The following is a 19,931-nucleotide window of genomic DNA, read 5'->3' on the forward strand; positions in this document are numbered from 1 at the left end:
ATTCAAGATTTGCAAATCTATTCACAAAGTTTTTACTTCAATTCACCAAAGTGAATATCAAACTCAGCAAATCGGTTCCCCAATGTAATGTAATGGTGGGCAAATCATGAGTTGTAATCTGCCAACATTATTATAGACCGGGCAAACTGAATTACAGAGTCTGGGATTCACTGCAGTAAATCAATGAGAAAACTCCACACACAAAAATTCACCCATCAGATCAAGTCACCAAGAAAAATGATTCACCCGCAATACCATAAGTCACCTTATGGGGGCGCCATGGAGGTGACAGATATGTTGGACAATTGTGGGTATTGTGGGGCCCCTTGTAAATCATCGTTACCCTGACTTCCCTGGAATAAGTCGGGGGATTTCTTTAGATCCCTCCATGTAGATGAAGAGACACACGCCGTGCAGCAGAAAGATGGGCGACATCTCCTCATCTACAGAGAACGGTCTAGAGCAATCACACTTCCAGTACAAGTCAGATGTAAGGATGACACAAACTAGTATCATGTACTCACAGTTTCACCTCTTTGGCCGGGGTGTCCAGGAAGTCCATCTTTCCCTGGTGGACCCTAAAATGGTAGGAAAACGACAGTCAGAACCGGTTACACTTTGCAGAAGGTTCTACAACACATTGAAGGGGTGAAGAATTATACAGCGGCTCGGGCCAAGTATATCACAATGTTACGCACTTTATATTTGCTTTTTCTGCATGCATTGCACAGGGACTAAAGTTAGACAGTGTTTTTTGTGGTGAATATGATATATGTTGTGCAGCTCTAGATCCACTACACAATAGGTTGTTCCACTTACAGGGGGGCCCTTCGGTCCTGGAAATCCAGTGGGTCCTTGAGGTCCAGGTGGTCCCTGTGATAAGATGACATTGCATTAGATTACAATGGCCACCATGTATTTGTGTAGGCGGTCACATGCACTTGCCATACCAATTCTCAAAGCTTGAACTAAAAGCCAGAGCTGGCCACTGTGTGACCGGATCAGAGGGGCTGATGAATGAGGCATTCTGGGTAAGACATGCTGCTCTTATACCCCGTGTTGTCAGATTGGCTTGCAGTTCTGAGTTCCCTTCTCTAGACCATAAAGCGATGGATCTAGTCTAATGTAAAGCAGCGGCTTGTTCTGCGCAATGATGCAGCTGGCTGCAAGCATGAGAGGGGGAGGGGAACACGGGATTGTATGTCGTGTTAATGCGGCCTGCGGAGATGAACCATGTGCAATCAGCGTCTCCAGCATAGTGTCCATATCCTGGACCGGAACTCAAACTGCCCATTCTAATAGAGCTAGAACGTCTGACAACACCCAGCGGCAAAGATTTACCGGGCACCATGCTGGTACAGGATCGCGTCATGCAGACCAACCTCTACCTCAGACCCCACAACATTTCTCTTTGTTGAATGTGATTATTAAATTCCAGGCTAGATTAAACACTCTCGTTAGTAACAGGTACACAGAGATCTCTTCAGCTCCCAGAGTCTAGTGAACCTACACAAGCCCCACAATGAACAAAAGCATCGTCCTCTGATGACCCTCATTCTGATAGATCTATCTATGGAAGATACAGGGGCAATGTGACTATTACATGGCAACATCTACACCAGTGCTTCATATCACGTGGTCTTGGGAATAAGAAGAAAGTGTCAATATGTTTCCCATACACTTGCATCATAGCTGCGTAATAGGAAAACCCCTTAAATTTCCATCCTACATAAGCTACGATGTCATCCTAAATCTCAAGACTACAGAAAAGAGGGGATATTGCTAATAATACTTGGATGGAGGCGGCTGAGCCTTTCTATAGAGTGATGCAGGAGAGGGCCGTTGGCTTGAGGACTCTTTTACCAATACCTGGAAAAGTAATGAATTGAAGGCAGATAACCTCTAATGTTACTATCTATCAGACTGGACTCAATCATCTCAGAATTGTCCTTTTGGTGCTTTTCAATAACCCTAACACATATGGTTTTTACACGATTTGCAAATTTAAAGGAGGAAGGTCCACGTCAACCTGTGACTATGGCAGACGTGCAATTACTGGACCTCGTTAGAGGCAGCTTCTTTCTGTCCCACACTTCCTGATTCTCCAGACATTTGTGCCATATGGTCATACATTGACATTTGATGGTTATCACATGAAAAATGATTTTTACAGCCAAGGTTCTGACACTTTACACTTCATTACTATTTGTTTTCTAAGCCCTGATTCATATGGGATCTGAGATAACTGGGTATCCTAGGTTCAGTGCACTTTATTGTACTCAGTATTAACCACATCTTACCCTTTCACCAGGGGGACCAGCGGGGCCATCCCCTCCAGAATTACCCTGCAGAAGAGAGAACAGAGATTAGAATCAATACTTCGACAAAACTAAGAAAAACTAAATCCTGCGATCTAGGCGGGAGACCATTACTATCCTATACTTAGAGAGTGGGGCAGTAGATACAGGAGGTAAGGAAAGAATTAGATCTTTTGGATCAGAGTGGATAAGCAGGAGATGAATTTGTTGTTTGGGGCCTGCGTTACTATTACTCTTGTCTCAGTCTATTGCTGCCCATACGATAGGTGGGTTCTCACCTTGGGGCCTGGCTTTCCTGTTGTTCCCCTTGGACCTCTTTCACCACGTGGACCCTTCAGGAGACAATAAAACATGTAGGTCAGTAAAGCCCAATAGTGTTTATTAGGTGTAAAATTCTGTGTACAAACAGAGAGTGTTGATATCTTACCGTTGGACCTCGTTGCCCCCTTGGACCTGGTTTGCCAGGGGTTCCCTAAATGAAGGCAAGAAATAAATATATTAATATACTAGATATGCCCACAGGGGCTTGTCCTCTCCTCACAGCCTATGGCTCTAGGTCTGTTCAGACTTCAACTCAAGAATAAGAAAAAAAAAAAAAACACCTTATTACAGAATAACAAGCTCTCTGTGGTAGACGTGCAAGTAAATCTTTCCCAGCTCCGTCGGTACCAACCAAGGAATAATAATAAAGTGGTGACATTCAATACGAATTTGTTATAGCTTTTTGCTACCAGTGCACATTATTACATTGGATATCGCCTTGTATTATTTTGGAAGCCTGAGGTCTGACATCATAAACTGTATGTAAAGTCCCCAACAGGAGGATGAAGAAACATGGGGCTCCCCTGTACTCACACCCAGATATAATCAGGGTATCAGGATGTAATAATGATATCTGGTAGAGCTAGAACAGAAAGCAATGATTGTGCCTCAGCCGAGTTCAGCGTCGTGTCACCTGTCAGGCACATACAACACAGTGATAACAGGAATAATATTACACACTTACTCTTGAGCCTTTCTCTCCATTTGCACCTGGAAAACCGGAATTTCCGAGTGATCCCTTGAAGTAACAAGAGAACAAGATGTTATTTAGGAGCTTAAAACATGAAGGAAAAACCAAAATGCAACAAACAGGGAAAGATTGGGACCTGTTTATCCTCTGTGCATTTACAGACTGGCTTAGTGGTTAGGTGTGGTGCAGCGCAGGGATCATGTCTGACCAAGAACAACATGAAGCCTAGTTGTATGTTCTCCCCATGTTTTTGTGTTTTTTTTCCCCATGCTCCAAAACATATACTGAGAGAATCCTGCTAGTGTCTGTACCAGGGAGGGAGAGTAGATTGTGAGCCTGACTGGGGCCAGGACTGATGTGAATAGGAAATATTAAAACCCAATCTGGACAAAACACAACTGGAGATAAGAAAATGCTTTATAACAGTGACAATCTATTGCTCAGTAACAGGTGGATAACCACAACTTCCAGCATGCCCAGGCAGAATGCTGCAGAGCTGTTTGTCTTGAGTGGTGGTCACTTTCCATCTGCTCCAGTTTACCTGTGATGTACTTAGTGTTTAGGAAATGTTGCAGAAAATGTGATCTGGATTCGATGAACCAAAGGATCAATAAGACTTGGTATTCAATCAGGTTTATATAGGATGATTGCATCCGCAGTGCAAGGAGGCGACAGATTAATGCTGACGTTACCTTTGGACCCTGTCTTCCCGGGTAACCTGGCAATCCTGGAACCCCGAGTTTTCCCTAAGGAGACGAGAATTGTGGTTATTGGTGTTTAGTGTTATACAGGCTGGGTACATGGTGCAGAATTCACCGTCATCCTAAAAACTCAAAAATTCTTCAGATACAAACCCATTTTAGAGGGACCAATCAGAAATTTTAACAAGGGAATACCATAGCATCAGCGCCATTATCCCATACCCCGAGTGTCAGCATCCTTATCCCGTACCCCGAGTGTCAGCATCCTTATCCCGTACCCCGAGTGTCAGCATCCTTATCCCGTACCCCGAGTGTCAGCATCCTTATCCCGTACCCCGAGTGTCAGCATCCTTATCCCGTACCCCGAGTGTCAGCATCCTTATCCCGTACCCCGAGTGTCAGCATCCTTATCCCGTACCCCGAGTGTCAGCATCCTTATCCCGTACCCCGAGTGTCAGCATCCTTATCCCGTACCCTGAGTTTCAGCATCCTTATCCTGTTCGAGTGTCAGCATCCTTATCCCGTACCCCGAGTGTCAGCGTCATTATCCCGTACCCCGAGTGTCAGCATCCTTATCCCGTACCCAGAGTGTCAATGTCATTATTCTCTACCCAGAGTGTCAGTGTCATTATTCCAAAACCACAATGTCAGTATCATTACCCTGAGTGTCAGTGTCATTATCCATAAGCTGAGCGTCAGCGTCAATATCCTGTAATTCAAGTGTCATTGTCGTTATCCCTTACCCCGAGTGTCAGTGTCATTATCATGTAACCAGAGCGTCATCGTCGTTATCTCAACACTTTTATGAGAAATGAGCATTCCAACAGGTGGCGCTATAGAGTTTAAGTCCTCTTTTTCTCAGAAGAGGCAATTTGCATATTATGAGAAATGAGCATTCACCCGTTTAGACGATGGACTACACAAGGCAATGATTGGGTACAAACCCTTCTTTGGGTCAATCATCCGTCTGTGTAAATGACCTTTAAAGGACCCAACAATGAAACCATTACAATTCCTGCACAATATATGACAGATTCACATCAACATGACAGAACAATAGAGGAAAGGAAAACAGTAATAAGCCATAATTAGATGACAGATTCTGCTCTGTCCCTGACAGATATTTTACATACAGATAAAAGGGATAAATACCCAGCTCTTTTCTATGTCACGTGGTAAATACTGAAGTGCAGGTTGCCATCGTGAAGCTAATTGTCTACCTGTCACAGACGGCAATGGATAAAACGTGCTGTGGAGTCTGAAAAGTTCTCAATATTTTGTAACTCCAAGGAATATCTGCACCTTCACATACAGTCAAGTGCTGGAAGGGATCAGCGTTGGAGCCAATTACTGTGTCAGCGTTTCTTCTCGGGTCTGAGATCAGTTCAGGACATTACATGGGAGGGAGAGATGTTTTTTTGTGTTATGGGGCGAGCTCCTCGCCATTATGTTGTACATGAGATATATAATAATTACATGTACACAGACAATAGATTATATATTATATTCCCTGGCATTGTTCATGTGCTGGAGCGTCTCAGGGAAATGAAATATGAGCAGGACAAGTGGCAAAATTAATCCCGAAAATGTGACTCCCGCCAGCATATGCAGTGACCTCTCTGGATGCCGCTCGCCATTAGGATTAAGGCAAGATGTCCATTCTTTACTTTATGTAATCATATTCCAATGAGAACAAATTTTTATTGTGGAAAACCTACTTTCTCCCCAGCAGGACCAAGAGGACCGTTCTCTCCATTAGGACCACCTCTTCCCTTTGGACCTTCAGGGCCATCTTCACCTCTGGGACCAGAGGGTCCAAGTTCTCCCTGGTGGTACATAAAGATTAATCAGAAAAAGGAACCCTAATACATACTGTAGGGTTCACTCTATGGGGTAGCCGCTTGGAACACAAAGCCACATGGTTTTTATCTAAGAAACAGTACCAAAATCATAAACATAAAATCCCAACCTTGTCCAGGTGGTAACTAAATAGAGACCTTGGCTACTCATACATGGCCGAGTTAGCCCCAGTTCAGTCAAACATCCATAGCAACCAATGATACTTGCAGTTCGGTGCCCAGGGCCTGTGCAGTCTCTTCTTGGAGAGGGTTTCTGGCATCTCATTCCAGCTCCAACACAACCCACTCTGCTCTGCTACCCCCAGCTGACTGACCAGTGAACACTTGGCCTTCTAGTCATAGCAATCCATGGGCAGCTAATCAGAACCTGTAGCGCTAAGATTTAACCCTAGCCTACCTGGCTTTCATACAGTACTCTGTGGCATCTGGTAATCTAGACATAGTAATAAGGTAGTACTGATAGAGAACCTGATCAAATAGATTAGTACATCCCATGCTAGACTGTTGGACTTCCAGTCCTTTATCATTACTACTGCTCTTACACCTGTAACCATGAATATCTATAAGCACAGAAATCCATTCCGGGTTATATTCTACATTGCTTCGCATTACACAGTTTTGCGGGCAGACTGGTGTTGTGCATAGTTGGCCTTGTGAGCCTGTAGGAAGGTAAACCTGTGCCGATATACGGTGCACTGTCTAATATGGAAACTCACACAGCAGATTTTGTCAGGACAGAACTTCAGTTGCAATCATCTGAATGGGGTATTTTTGGGTGGAGCACATGCAAACCTTACTTCCCCATCCATACGATCAGCCACAGAATTTGATGTAGTATCTGCGGTGTATTCTCTCACAAGTAGGAGAGAATGGCGGTGTGGAGTGTGGCACCAGATGGATGGGTGTGGTATTGTACATGAGACCTATTTAACCACACTCCGTATATCTCCAGTCACAGCGATGGATTAGACTTTAACATCCCACAATACGACCTTACAGGGAGCACAACATAACTGTCCCATACGTCCAAGTGACAGATCTACATCACCAGGTCTTTAAATAGGACGTTAATTAAATCTATACTTCCACCTTTTTAATTGTTGGGATTTTTCCAGCCTCTTAAAGCACAAATGAAATACCAAATAACTAATTGCAGCAGTGAGGCACCAGATATTACCATCGATTCTCCCAAGTCAATTAACATCTTCATGCAGTGCGCAGGTTACGGCAGGTTATCAGTTAATGAATATATTGATTGTACCTTTAAACGCTGAGCCAAACCCTGGCAGAAACTAAAGGTGATCATTAGTAACGAGTGTGAGTGAGCGCGCCTTCATCAGAAAAGACACCTTATATTGCTTGTAATTATCTCTGGAGGTGGAAAGTGGATGATCCATTATGTGTCTTTATTAAAGGTTGGACCCCCAGCTGCTCACTAGAGAACAGAGGCAATTTTTACAGATTACGTCCCATCCACGTTCAGCAATGGTTTCTTTACAATGAAGCCTATATGCCATTATGAGGATGGATGCCCATTTCCTCAAGCCAATTAGGGTTTGTGGCCTCATCTTGGATGTTAATAATGGTCTGTACCATCCAGGAAAGTCTCTCCTGTACCTTCCCGTCTAGGACGCCCCTAGTTCAGTGCCCGGTGGTGGAAGCAGGATGGGTGCATTAGGGTTATTGTTTCGGTTTCACCAATAATTAGGGCAGTGCACTGAGCCCCAGCCTCATACCCCATCATTATGTCCCCATGATTTCTGCCCATAACGTGCACCCCTCAGTCCTGCACTCATCTAAGTCCTGATGCCAAATGGGGACCCATCCTTCATTCCTACGGTCCCTCAGGTCCCCATGCAGTTTCTTAATGTCAGCAGCACATCCTCGGAAAGACATGCTGCCCACATCTGTGACATTAGGTCCTGTGTGAACGATATAATGGCAGTGGTAAGTCTACACAGAAAATTACCATGCACAATTGTTCTTATAAGTGGCCGTGTGACAGGGCACTAAATATGGAGGTTCTGCAGCAGCTTGGGCTCTGCAACCTTCTGCTCCAAGTAGATAAGTTACAGCAGCTCTGTGACGCAGCGTGGCAACACTGGCATGTCTGCTTGGTAGAGCAATCCCCTCTAGCCGTAACATACCGACGCTACGCTGCCAGTGTCTCCGCGCGCCGGCCCTGCCGTGAGTTATATATTAATATCTGGTGATCTTCTGTGAGAGGTCAATAAATACCTGTAAATGGCTGCTCGTAGGGGAACACCACATAATAACAACCTAAATGGTCACGGGAATAACCTCAGGAAGGAATCAGACTACAACCACCACCAGGCACCTCCTGTAGTGGATATGTCCATATATTCCATCATGACCATTTTATTCCAGGAAATACCGAATAACAAAACAAAGGTTCTTACTCTATCTCCTTTGGTTCCCATGTCCCCCTTAAATCCTGGGAAGCCATCTTCACCCTAGAGACGGAGATAAACAGGAGGCAGTATTAATAAATGCAGAGCAGTGACCCCGGCACAATGTGCTGCAGACTTCTCCAGCACTGGTTACGGATGTGCCCGCCAGTCCCTGGGCACTGACAGAGAACAGCAACCAGCCTAGAAATCCATGGGCTATCTGGCTGTTGCCACAAGAGACCAGGTTACTCCAAGAGATATGTAAGCAGGCAATCTCAGTGGCCTGGCAGGCAGATGACAAGATGTGAGGAGCTGTGCCCATACGTCAGGGGACATCTCATGTTTCCACCACTACTCCTGGGTAGGTAGTACCTTCCCCAGTGTCTCACAATGATCAGAGCTGCGGTGAGATCATGTCAGTGCTATCTGTGCCCACCTACTGGCTGGCAGAAAATCAGAAACTCTGAATTTATAGCCAGAGGATGCAAATCCATCCGAGGCAGAGTGATGGCCCTGTACCGGCTCATTTCTATTCATGGACAGCAAAGAGAAATCTTAACGATGATGAATAGTGGGAATTTTTTTTCTTCACAAAACTGAAAATCTAAGAAAGGAGAGAAAGCGCAGAATGAAGTCCGGAGGGGCGACGGTACAGCATTGGAGTGTAATGTGCCGCAAAATACCACAGTGCTGGACGTGCTGAGCAGGGTGTAATTTGCCACACACACTTCCGCAGTGCCTGACACGCTGAATGGGGTGTAATTTGCCACACACACTTCCACAGTGCCTGACACGCTGAACAGACGTAATGTGCCGCACGATACCGTAGTGCCAGACACGCTGAACGGGGTGTAATGTGCCGCACGATACCGCAGTGCCAGACACGCTGAACGGGGTGTAATGTGCCGCACGATACCGCAGTGCCAGACACGCTGAACGGGGTGTAATGTGCCGCAAGATACCGCTGTGCCAGACACGCTGAACAGACGTAATGTGCCGCACGATACCGCAGTGCCAGACACGCTGAACGGGGTGTAATGTGCCGCACGATACCGCAGTGCCAGACACGCTGAACGGGGTGTAATGTGCCGCACGATACCGCAGTGCCAGACACGCTGAACGGGGTGTAATGTGCCACACGATACCGCAGTGCCAGACACGCTGAACGGGGTGTAATGTGCCGCACAATACCGCAGTGCCAGACACGCTGAACGGGGTGTAATGTGCCGCACGATACCGCTGTGCCAGACAAGCTGAATGGGGTGTAATGTGCCGCACGATACTGCAGTGCCAGACACGCTGAACGGTATGTAATGTGCCGCACGACACCGCAGTGCCAGACACGCTGAACGGGATGTAATGTGCCGCAAGATACCGCAGTGCCAGACATGCTGAACGGGGTGTAATGTGCCGCACGATACCGCTGTGCCAGACAAGCTGAATGGGGTGTAATGTGCCACACAATACAGCAGTGCCAGACACGCTGAACGGTATGTAATGTGCCGCACGACACCGCTGTGCCAGACACGCTGAATGGGGTGTAATGTGCCGCACGATACCGCAGTGCCAGACATGCTGAACGGGGTGTAATGTGCCGCATGATACCGCAGTGCCAGACATGCTGAACGGGGTGTAATGTGCCGCAAGATACCGCTGTGCCAGACACGCTGAACGGGGTGTAATGTTCCGCATGATACTGCAGTGCCTGACACGCTGAACGGGGTGTAATGTGCCGCACGATACTGCAGTGCCAGACATGCTGAACGGGGTGTAATGTGCCGCACGATACCGCTGTGCCAGACAAGCTGAATGGGGTGTAATGTGCCGCACGATACCGCAGTGCCAGACACGCTGAACAGTATGTAATGTGCCGCACGACACCGCTGTGCCAGACACGCTGAATGGGGTGTAATGTGCCGCACGATACCGCAGTGCCAGACATGCTGAACGGGGTGTAATGTGCCGCATGATACCGCAGTGCCAGACATGCTGAACGGGGTGTAATGTGCCGCAAGATACCGCTGTGCCAGACACGCTGAACGGGGTGTAATGTTCCGCATGATACTGCAGTGCCTGACACGCTGAACGGGGTGTAATGTTCCACATGATACCGCAGTGCCAGACATGCTGAACGGGGTGTAATGTGCCGCACGATACCGCTGTGCCAGACACGCTGAATGGGGTGTAATGTGCCGCACGATACCGCAGTGCCAGACACGCTGAACGGGGTGTAATTTGCCACACACACTTCCGCAGTGCCTGACACGCTGAACGGGGTGTAATGTGCCGCACGATACCGCTGTGCCAGACACGCTGAATGGGGTGTAATGTGCCACACGATACCGCAGTGCCAGACACGCTGAACGGGGTGTAATATGCCGCACGATACCGCAGTGCCAGACATGCTGAACGGGGTGTAATGTGCCGCATGATACCGCAGTGCCAGACATGCTGAACGGGGTGTAATATGCCGCACGATACCGCAGTGCTAGACATGCTGAACGGGGTGTAATGTGCCGCATGATACCGCAGTGCCAGACATTCTGAACGGGGTGTAATGTTCCGCATGATACTGCAGTGCCTGACACGCTGAACGGGGTGTAATGTTCCACATGATACCGCTGTGCCAGACACGCTGAATGGGGTGTAATGTGCCGCACGATACCGCAGTGCCAGACATGCTGAACGGGGTGTAATGTGCCGCATGATACCGCAGTGCCAGACATGCTGAACGGGGTGTAATGTGCCGCAAGATACCGCTGTGCCAGACACGCTGAACGGGGTGTAATGTTCCGCATGATACTGCAGTGCCTGACACGCTGAACGGGGTGTAATGTTCCACATGATACCGCAGTGCCAGACATGCTGAACGGGGTGTAATGTGCCGCACGATACCGCTGTGCCAGACACGCTGAATGGGGTGTAATGTGCCGCACGATACCGCAGTGCCAGACACGCTGAACGGGGTGTAATTTGCCACACACACTTCCGCAGTGCCTGACACGCTGAACGGGGTGTAATGTGCCGCACGATACCGCTGTGCCAGACACGCTGAATGGGGTGTAATGTGCCACACGATACCGCAGTGCCAGACACGCTGAACGGGGTGTAATATGCCGCACGATACCGCAGTGCCAGACATGCTGAACGGGGTGTAATGTGCCGCATGATACCGCAGTGCCAGACATGCTGAACGGGGTGTAATATGCCGCACGATACCGCAGTGCTAGACATGCTGAACGGGGTGTAATGTGCCGCATGATACCGCAGTGCCAGACATTCTGAACGGGGTGTAATGTTCCGCATGATACTGCAGTGCCTGACACGCTGAACGGGGTGTAATGTTCCACATGATACCGCAGTGCCAGACATGCTGAACGGGGTGTAATGTGCCGCACGATACCGCTGTGCCAGACACGCTGAATGGGGTGTAATGTGCCGCACGATACCGCAGTGCCAGACACGCTGAACGGGGTGTAATTTGCCACACACACTTCCGCAGTGCCTGACACGCTGAACGGGGTGTAATGTGCCGCACGATACCGCTGTGCCAGACACGCTGAATGGGGTGTAATATGCTGCACGATACCGCAGTGCCAGACATGCTGAACGGGGTGTAATGTGCCGCATGATACCGCAGTGCCAGACATGCTGAACGGGGTGTAATATGCCGCACGATACCGCAGTGCTAGACATGCTGAACGGGGTGTAATGTGCCGCATGATACCGCAGTGCCAGACATTCTGAACGGGGTGTAATGTTCCGCATGATACTGCAGTGCCTGACATGCTGAACGGGGTGTAATGTGCCGCAAGATACCGCTGTGCCAGACACGCTGATCGGGGTGTAATGTTCCGCACGATACCGCAGTGCCAGACATGCTGAACGGGGTGTAATGTGCCGCAAGATACCGCTGTGCCAGACACGCTGAACGGGGTGTAATGTTCCGCATGATACTGCAGTGCCTGACACGCTGAACGGGGTGTAATGTTCCGCATGATACCGCAGTGCCAGACATGCTGAACGGGGTGTAATGTGCCGCACGATACCCCTGTGCCAGACACGCTGAATGGGGTGTAATGTGCCGCACGATACCGCAGTGCCAGACACGCTGAACGGGGTGTAATTTGCCACACACACTTCCGCAGTGCCTGACACGCTGAACGGGGTGTAATGTGCCGCACGATACCGCTGTGCCAGACACGCTGAATGGGGTGTAATGTGCCGCACGATACCGCAGTGCCAGACACGCTGAACGGGGTGTAATATGCCGCACGATACCGCAGTGCCAGACATGCTGAACGGGGTGTAATGTGCCGCATGATACCGCAGTGCCAGACATGCTGAACGGGGTGTAATATGCCGCACGATACCGCAGTGCCAGACACGCTGAACGGGGTGTAATGTGCCGCATGATACCGCAGTGCCGGACATGCTGAACGGGGTGTAATGTGCCACACAATATCACAGTGCCAGACACGCTGAGAGGGGTGTAATGTGCCGCACATTACCACAGCGCCGGACACACTGAGCGGTGTGTAAAGTGCCTCACAATACCACAGTACCGGACACACTGAGCGGGGTGTAAAGTGCCGCACAATACCACAGTACCAGACACACTGAGCGGGGTGTAAAGTGCCGCACAACTCTCATCAGTGGTTATCATACAGTCTGATGAGACCTCAAAATCTGGATGCCCTGCAGGCTGATGCCGCCTCACACTGGTAACTTACCTTCTCTCCTTTTGTTCCCTTCAGACCCCGAATGCCATCAGCTCCCTGAAATGAGACACACAACAAATCATGGTTACGTCTCACATTCCTACAATGCTTAGTCATAGTAATGTTGTGTCAGAAATCCTGGCAGCTCCTACAAGATGGCGGCTTCCACTGGAGATGGATAAATATGGACATATATACCTCCCTGTCCTGCATATAGATCACTCCGCCTTCTAGTGTTCACATTCCTCAACGTCTCAAAAAATGGAAGTGAATGGGACAAACAATACACAAATATCCACTCTGTGCTGCGTCTATGGCAACAATTGTTAATATAGCTATTACAGCTCCACAGGTAATTCCAACATGGCCGACAGATTCTTCCTCTTATACTTGCTATGGATGGAGCGTCAGGAGACCCCCAAAACATATGTCTATTACAAAGGGTCACCGGAATTCTGTGCAGTGTACAGACAGTGAATAGTACAGCTCCTCTATCTGTGTATAAGGACAGTGCACAGTACCACACCTCTATCTCTGTGTATAAGGACAGTGCACAGTACCACACCTCTATCTCTGTAAGGACAGTGCACAGTACCACGCCTCTATCTCTGTGTATAAGGACAGTGCACAATACCACGCCTCTATCTGTGTATAAGGACAGTGCACAGTACCACGCCTCTATCTCTGTGTATAAGGACAGTGCACAATACCACGCCTCTATCTGTGTATAAGGACAGTGCACAGTACCACGCCTCTATCTCTGTGTATAAGGACAGTGCACAATACCACGCCTCTATCTCTGTGTATAAGGACAGTGCACAATACCACGCCTCTATCTGTGTATAAGGACAGTGCACAGTACCACGCCTCTATCTCTGTGTATGAGGACAGTGCGCAGTATCACGCCTCTATCTCTGTGTATAAGGACAGTTCACAATACCACGCCTCTATCTCTGTGTATAAGGACAGTGCACAGTACCATGCCTCTATCTCTGTGTATAAGGACAGTGCACAGTACCACACCTCTATCTCTGTAAGGACAGTGCACAATACCACGCCTCTATCTCTGTGTATAAGGACAGTGCACAATACCACGCCTCTATCTGTGTATAAGGACAGTGCACAGTACCACACCTCTAGCTCTGTGTATGAGGACAGTGCGCAGTATCACGCCTCTATCTCTGTGTATAAGGACAGTTCACAATACCACGCCTCTATCTCTGTGTATAAGGACAGTTCACAGTACCACGCCTCTATCTGTGTATAAGGACAGTGCACAGTACCACGCCTCTATCTCTGTGTATAAGGACAGTGCGCGGTATCACGCCTCTATCTCTGTGTATAAGGACAGTTCACAATACCACGCCTCTATCTCTGTGTATAAGGACAGTTCACAGTACCACGCCTCTATCTGTGTATAAGGACAGTGCACAGTACCACACCTCTATCTGTGTATAAGGACAGTGCACAGTACCACACCTCTATCTGTGTATAAGGACAGTGCACAGTACCACGCCTCTATCTGTGTATAAGGACAGTGCACAGTACCACGCCTCCATCTTTGTATAAGGACAGTGCACAGTACCACGCCTCCATCTTTGTATAAGGACAGTGCACAGTACCACGCCTCTATCTCTGTGTATAAGGACAGTTCACAGTACCACGCCTCTATCTGTGTATAAGGACAGTGCACAGTACCACGCCTCTATCTCTGTGTATAAGGACAGTGCGCGGTATCACGCCTCTATCTCTGTGTATAAGGACAGTTCACAATACCACGCCTCTATCTGTGTATAAGGACAGTGCACAGTACCACGCCTCTATCTGTGTATAAGGACAGTGCACAGTACCACGCCTCTATGTGTATAAGGACAGTGCACAGTACCACGCCTCTATCTGTGTATAAGGACAGTGCACAGTACCACGCCTCCATCTTTGTATAAGGACAGTGCACAGTACCACGCCTCCATCTTTGTATAAGGACAGTGCACAGTACCACGCCTCTATCTCTGTGTTTAAGGACAGTGCACAGTACCACGCCTCCATCTTTGTATAAGGACAGTGCACAGTACCACGCCTCTATCTCTGTGTTTAAGGACAGTGCACAGTACCACGCCTCTATCTGTGTATAAGGACAGTGCACAGTACCACGCCTCCATCTTTGTATAAGGACAGTGCACAGTACCACGCCTCCATCTTTGTATAAGGACAGTGCACAGTACCACGCCTCTATCTCTGTGTATAAGGACAGTTCACAGTACCACGCCTCTATCTGTGTATAAGGACAGTGCACAGTACCACGCCTCTATCTCTGTGTATAAGGACAGTGCGCGGTATCACGCCTCTATCTCTGTGTATAAGGACAGTTCACAATACCACGCCTCTATCTGTGTATAAGGACAGTGCACAGTACCACGCCTCCATCTTTGTATAAGGACAGTGCACAGTACCACGCCTCCATCTTTGTATAAGGACAGTGCACAGTACCACGCCTCTATCTCTGTGTTTAAGGACAGTGCACAGTACCACGCCTCCATCTTTGTATAAGGACAGTGCACAGTACCACGCCTCTATCTCTGTGTTTAAGGACAGTGCACAGTACCACGCCTCTATCTGTGTATAAGGACAGTGCACAGTACCACGCCTCTATCTGTGTGTAAGGACAGTGCACAGTACCACACCTCTATCTGTGTATAAGGACAGTGCACAGTACCACGCCTCTATCTGTGTATAAGGACAGTGCACAGTACCACGCCTCTATGTGTATAAGGACAGTGCACAGTACCACGCCTCTATCTGTGTATAAGGACAGTGCACAGTACCACGCCTCCATCTTTGTATAAGGACAGTGCACAGTACCACGCCTCCATCTTTGTATAAGGACAGTGCACAGTACCACGCCTCTATCTCTGTGTTTAAGGACAGTGCACAGTACCACGCCTCCATCTTTGTATAAGGACAGTGCACAGTACCACGCCTCTATCTCTGTGTTTAAGGACAGTGCACAGTACCACGCCTCTATCTGTGTATAAGGACAGTGCACAGTACCACGCCTCCATCTTTGTATAAGGACAGTGCACAGTACCACGCCTCCATCTTTGTATAAGGACAGTGCACAGTACCACGCCTCTATCTCTGTGTTTAAGGACAGTGCACAGTACCACGCCTCCATCTTTGTATAAGGACAGTGCACAGTACCACGCCTCTATCTCTGTGTTTAAGGACAGTGCACAGTACCACGCCTCTATCTGTGTATAAGGACAGTGCACAGTACCACGCCTCTATCTGTGTGTAAGGACAGTCCACAGTACCACGCCTCTATCTCTGTGTTTAAGGACAGTGCACAGTACCACGCCTCTATCTGTGTGTAAGGACAGTCCACAGTACCACGCCTCTATCTCTGTGTATAAGGACAGTGCGCGGTATCACGCCTCTATCTCTGTGTATAAGGACAGTTCACAATACCACGCCTCTATCTCTGTGTATAAGGACAGTTCACAGTACCACGCCTCTATCTGTGTATAAGGACAGTGCACAGTACCACACCTCTATCTGTGTATAAGGACAGTGCACAGTACCACACCTCTATCTGTGTATAAGGACAGTGCACAGTACCACGCCTCTATCTGTGTATAAGGACAGTGCACAGTACCACGCCTCCATCTTTGTATAAGGACAGTGCACAGTACCACGCCTCCATCTTTGTATAAGGACAGTGCACAGTACCACGCCTCTATCTCTGTGTATAAGGACAGTTCACAGTACCACGCCTCTATCTGTGTATAAGGACAGTGCACAGTACCACGCCTCTATCTCTGTGTATAAGGACAGTGCGCGGTATCACGCCTCTATCTCTGTGTATAAGGACAGTTCACAATACCACGCCTCTATCTGTGTATAAGGACAGTGCACAGTACCACGCCTCTATCTGTGTATAAGGACAGTGCACAGTACCACGCCTCTATGTGTATAAGGACAGTGCACAGTACCACGCCTCTATCTGTGTATAAGGACAGTGCACAGTACCACGCCTCCATCTTTGTATAAGGACAGTGCACAGTACCACGCCTCCATCTTTGTATAAGGACAGTGCACAGTACCACGCCTCTATCTCTGTGTTTAAGGACAGTGCACAGTACCACGCCTCCATCTTTGTATAAGGACAGTGCACAGTACCACGCCTCTATCTCTGTGTTTAAGGACAGTGCACAGTACCACGCCTCTATCTGTGTATAAGGACAGTGCACAGTACCACGCCTCCATCTTTGTATAAGGACAGTGCACAGTACCACGCCTCCATCTTTGTATAAGGACAGTGCACAGTACCACGCCTCTATCTCTGTGTATAAGGACAGTTCACAGTACCACGCCTCTATCTGTGTATAAGGACAGTGCACAGTACCACGCCTCTATCTCTGTGTATAAGGACAGTGCGCGGTATCACGCCTCTATCTCTGTGTATAAGGACAGTTCACAATACCACGCCTCTATCTGTGTATAAGGACAGTGCACAGTACCACGCCTCCATCTTTGTATAAGGACAGTGCACAGTACCACGCCTCCATCTTTGTATAAGGACAGTGCACAGTACCACGCCTCTATCTCTGTGTTTAAGGACAGTGCACAGTACCACGCCTCCATCTTTGTATAAGGACAGTGCACAGTACCACGCCTCTATCTCTGTGTTTAAGGACAGTGCACAGTACCACGCCTCTATCTGTGTATAAGGACAGTGCACAGTACCACGCCTCTATCTGTGTGTAAGGACAGTGCACAGTACCACACCTCTATCTGTGTATAAGGACAGTGCACAGTACCACGCCTCTATCTGTGTATAAGGACAGTGCACAGTACCACGCCTCTATGTGTATAAGGACAGTGCACAGTACCACGCCTCTATCTGTGTATAAGGACAGTGCACAGTACCACGCCTCCATCTTTGTATAAGGACAGTGCACAGTACCACGCCTCCATCTTTGTATAAGGACAGTGCACAGTACCACGCCTCTATCTCTGTGTTTAAGGACAGTGCACAGTACCACGCCTCCATCTTTGTATAAGGACAGTGCACAGTACCACGCCTCTATCTCTGTGTTTAAGGACAGTGCACAGTACCACGCCTCTATCTGTGTATAAGGACAGTGCACAGTACCACGCCTCCATCTTTGTATAAGGACAGTGCACAGTACCACGCCTCCATCTTTGTATAAGGACAGTGCACAGTACCACGCCTCTATCTCTGTGTTTAAGGACAGTGCACAGTACCACGCCTCCATCTTTGTATAAGGACAGTGCACAGTACCACGCCTCTATCTCTGTGTTTAAGGACAGTGCACAGTACCACGCCTCTATCTGTGTATAAGGACAGTGCACAGTACCACGCCTCTATCTGTGTGTAAGGACAGTCCACAGTACCACGCCTCTATCTCTGTGTTTAAGGACAGTGCACAGTACCACGCCTCTATCTGTGTGTAAGGACAGTCCACAGTACCACGCCTCTATCTCTGTGTTTAAGGACAGTGCACAGTACCACGCCTCTATCTCTGTGTATAAGGACAGTGCACAGTACCACACCTCTATCTCTGTGTGTAAGGACAGTGCACAGTACCACGCCTCTGTCTGTGTGTAAGGACAGTGCACAGTACCACACCTCTAACTCTGTGTGTAAGGACAGTCCACAGTACCACACCTCTATCTCTGTGTGTAAGGACAGTGCACAGTACCACACCTCTATCTCTGTGTATAAGGACAGTGCACAGTACCACACCTCTAACTCTGTGTGTAAGGACAGTGCACAGTACCACGCCTCTATCTCTGTGTATAAGGACAGTGCACAGTACCACACCTCTAACTCTGTGTATAAGGACAGTCCACAGTACCACACCTCTATCTCTGTGTGTAAGGACAGTGCACAGTACCACACCTCTATCTCTGTGTGTAAGGACAGTGCACAGTACCACACCTCTAACTCTGTGTGTAAGGACAGTGCACAGTACCACGCCTCTGTCTGTGTGTAAGGACAGTGCACAGTACCACACCTCTAACTCTGTGTGTAAGGACAGTGCACAGTACCACGCCTCTGTCTGTGTGTAAGGACAGTGCACAGTACCACACCTCTAACTCTGTGTGTAAGGACAGTGCACAGTACCACGCCTCTGTCTGTGTGTAAGGACAGTGCACAGTACCACACCTCTAACTCTGTGTGTAAGGACAGTGCACAGTACCACACCTCTATCTCTGTGTGTAAGGACAGTGCACAGTACCACACCTCTATCTCTGTGTGTAAGGACAGTGCACAGTACCACACCTCTAACTCTGTGTGTAAGGACAGTGCACAGTACCACACCTCTAACTCTGTGTGTGAGGACAGTCCACAGTACCACACCTCTATCTCTGTGTGTAAGGACAGTGCACAGTACCACACCTCTATCTCTGTGTGTAAGGACAGTCCACAGTACCACACCTCTATCTCTGTGTGTAAGGACAGTGCACAGTACCACACCTCTATCTCTGTGTGTAAGGACAGTGCACAGTACCACGCCTCTGTGTGTGTAAGAACAATGCTCACTGTCCAGCCCTCCCTACTTGGCGTATGATTAGAGCAGCAAACATTACATCTGGCCTGATTGTGATCCATTTCCAGGAGGCGCTTTATTTGCTGTACTCCATACAGTGGTTTTGATTGTGGTGGTGAATGAGCTTATAGCATAAAATGACAAAGTGGCTTCTCCTACACTCTGGAAAAATAAATATACAAGGAGCTAAATCGCAGTCATTACGCGCAGCAGAACACCCATCCATCTCCACTTTAGCAAATCTAATTATGACACTTTGGAAGAGAATTTCTGCCATTCTGCAGCCCCTTCTCTGTAGCAATGCAGAATAATTCAATTAGTTTAATGACGGCTT

The 19,931-nt window shown here is 48.2% G+C and overlaps 1 protein-coding gene across 2 annotated transcripts in view; it reads right to left on the reverse strand.

The window, feature by feature from the left end:
• Positions 1-19,931, reverse strand: part of COL5A1 (collagen type V alpha 1 chain) — a 236,137-nt gene that overhangs the window by 36,570 nt on the left and 179,636 nt on the right. For both annotated transcript variants that reach the window (XM_069747489.1, XM_069747488.1), the window contains exons 28-37: positions 13,035-13,079; positions 8,311-8,364; positions 5,750-5,857; positions 4,023-4,076; positions 3,325-3,378; positions 2,746-2,790; positions 2,597-2,650; positions 2,301-2,345; positions 820-873; positions 525-578 (exon numbers count right to left, since the gene is read on the reverse strand). In XM_069747489.1, coding sequence (XP_069603590.1) covers positions 525-578; positions 820-873; positions 2,301-2,345; positions 2,597-2,650; positions 2,746-2,790; positions 3,325-3,378; positions 4,023-4,076; positions 5,750-5,857; positions 8,311-8,364; positions 13,035-13,079 — 567 coding nt within the window. The remainder of the gene's footprint in view (positions 1-524; positions 579-819; positions 874-2,300; positions 2,346-2,596; positions 2,651-2,745; positions 2,791-3,324; positions 3,379-4,022; positions 4,077-5,749; positions 5,858-8,310; positions 8,365-13,034; positions 13,080-19,931) is intronic.

This window comes from Ranitomeya imitator, chromosome 2 (genome assembly GCF_032444005.1).
Source record: "Ranitomeya imitator isolate aRanImi1 chromosome 2, aRanImi1.pri, whole genome shotgun sequence".
Lineage (NCBI taxonomy): Eukaryota > Metazoa > Chordata > Amphibia > Anura > Dendrobatidae > Ranitomeya > Ranitomeya imitator.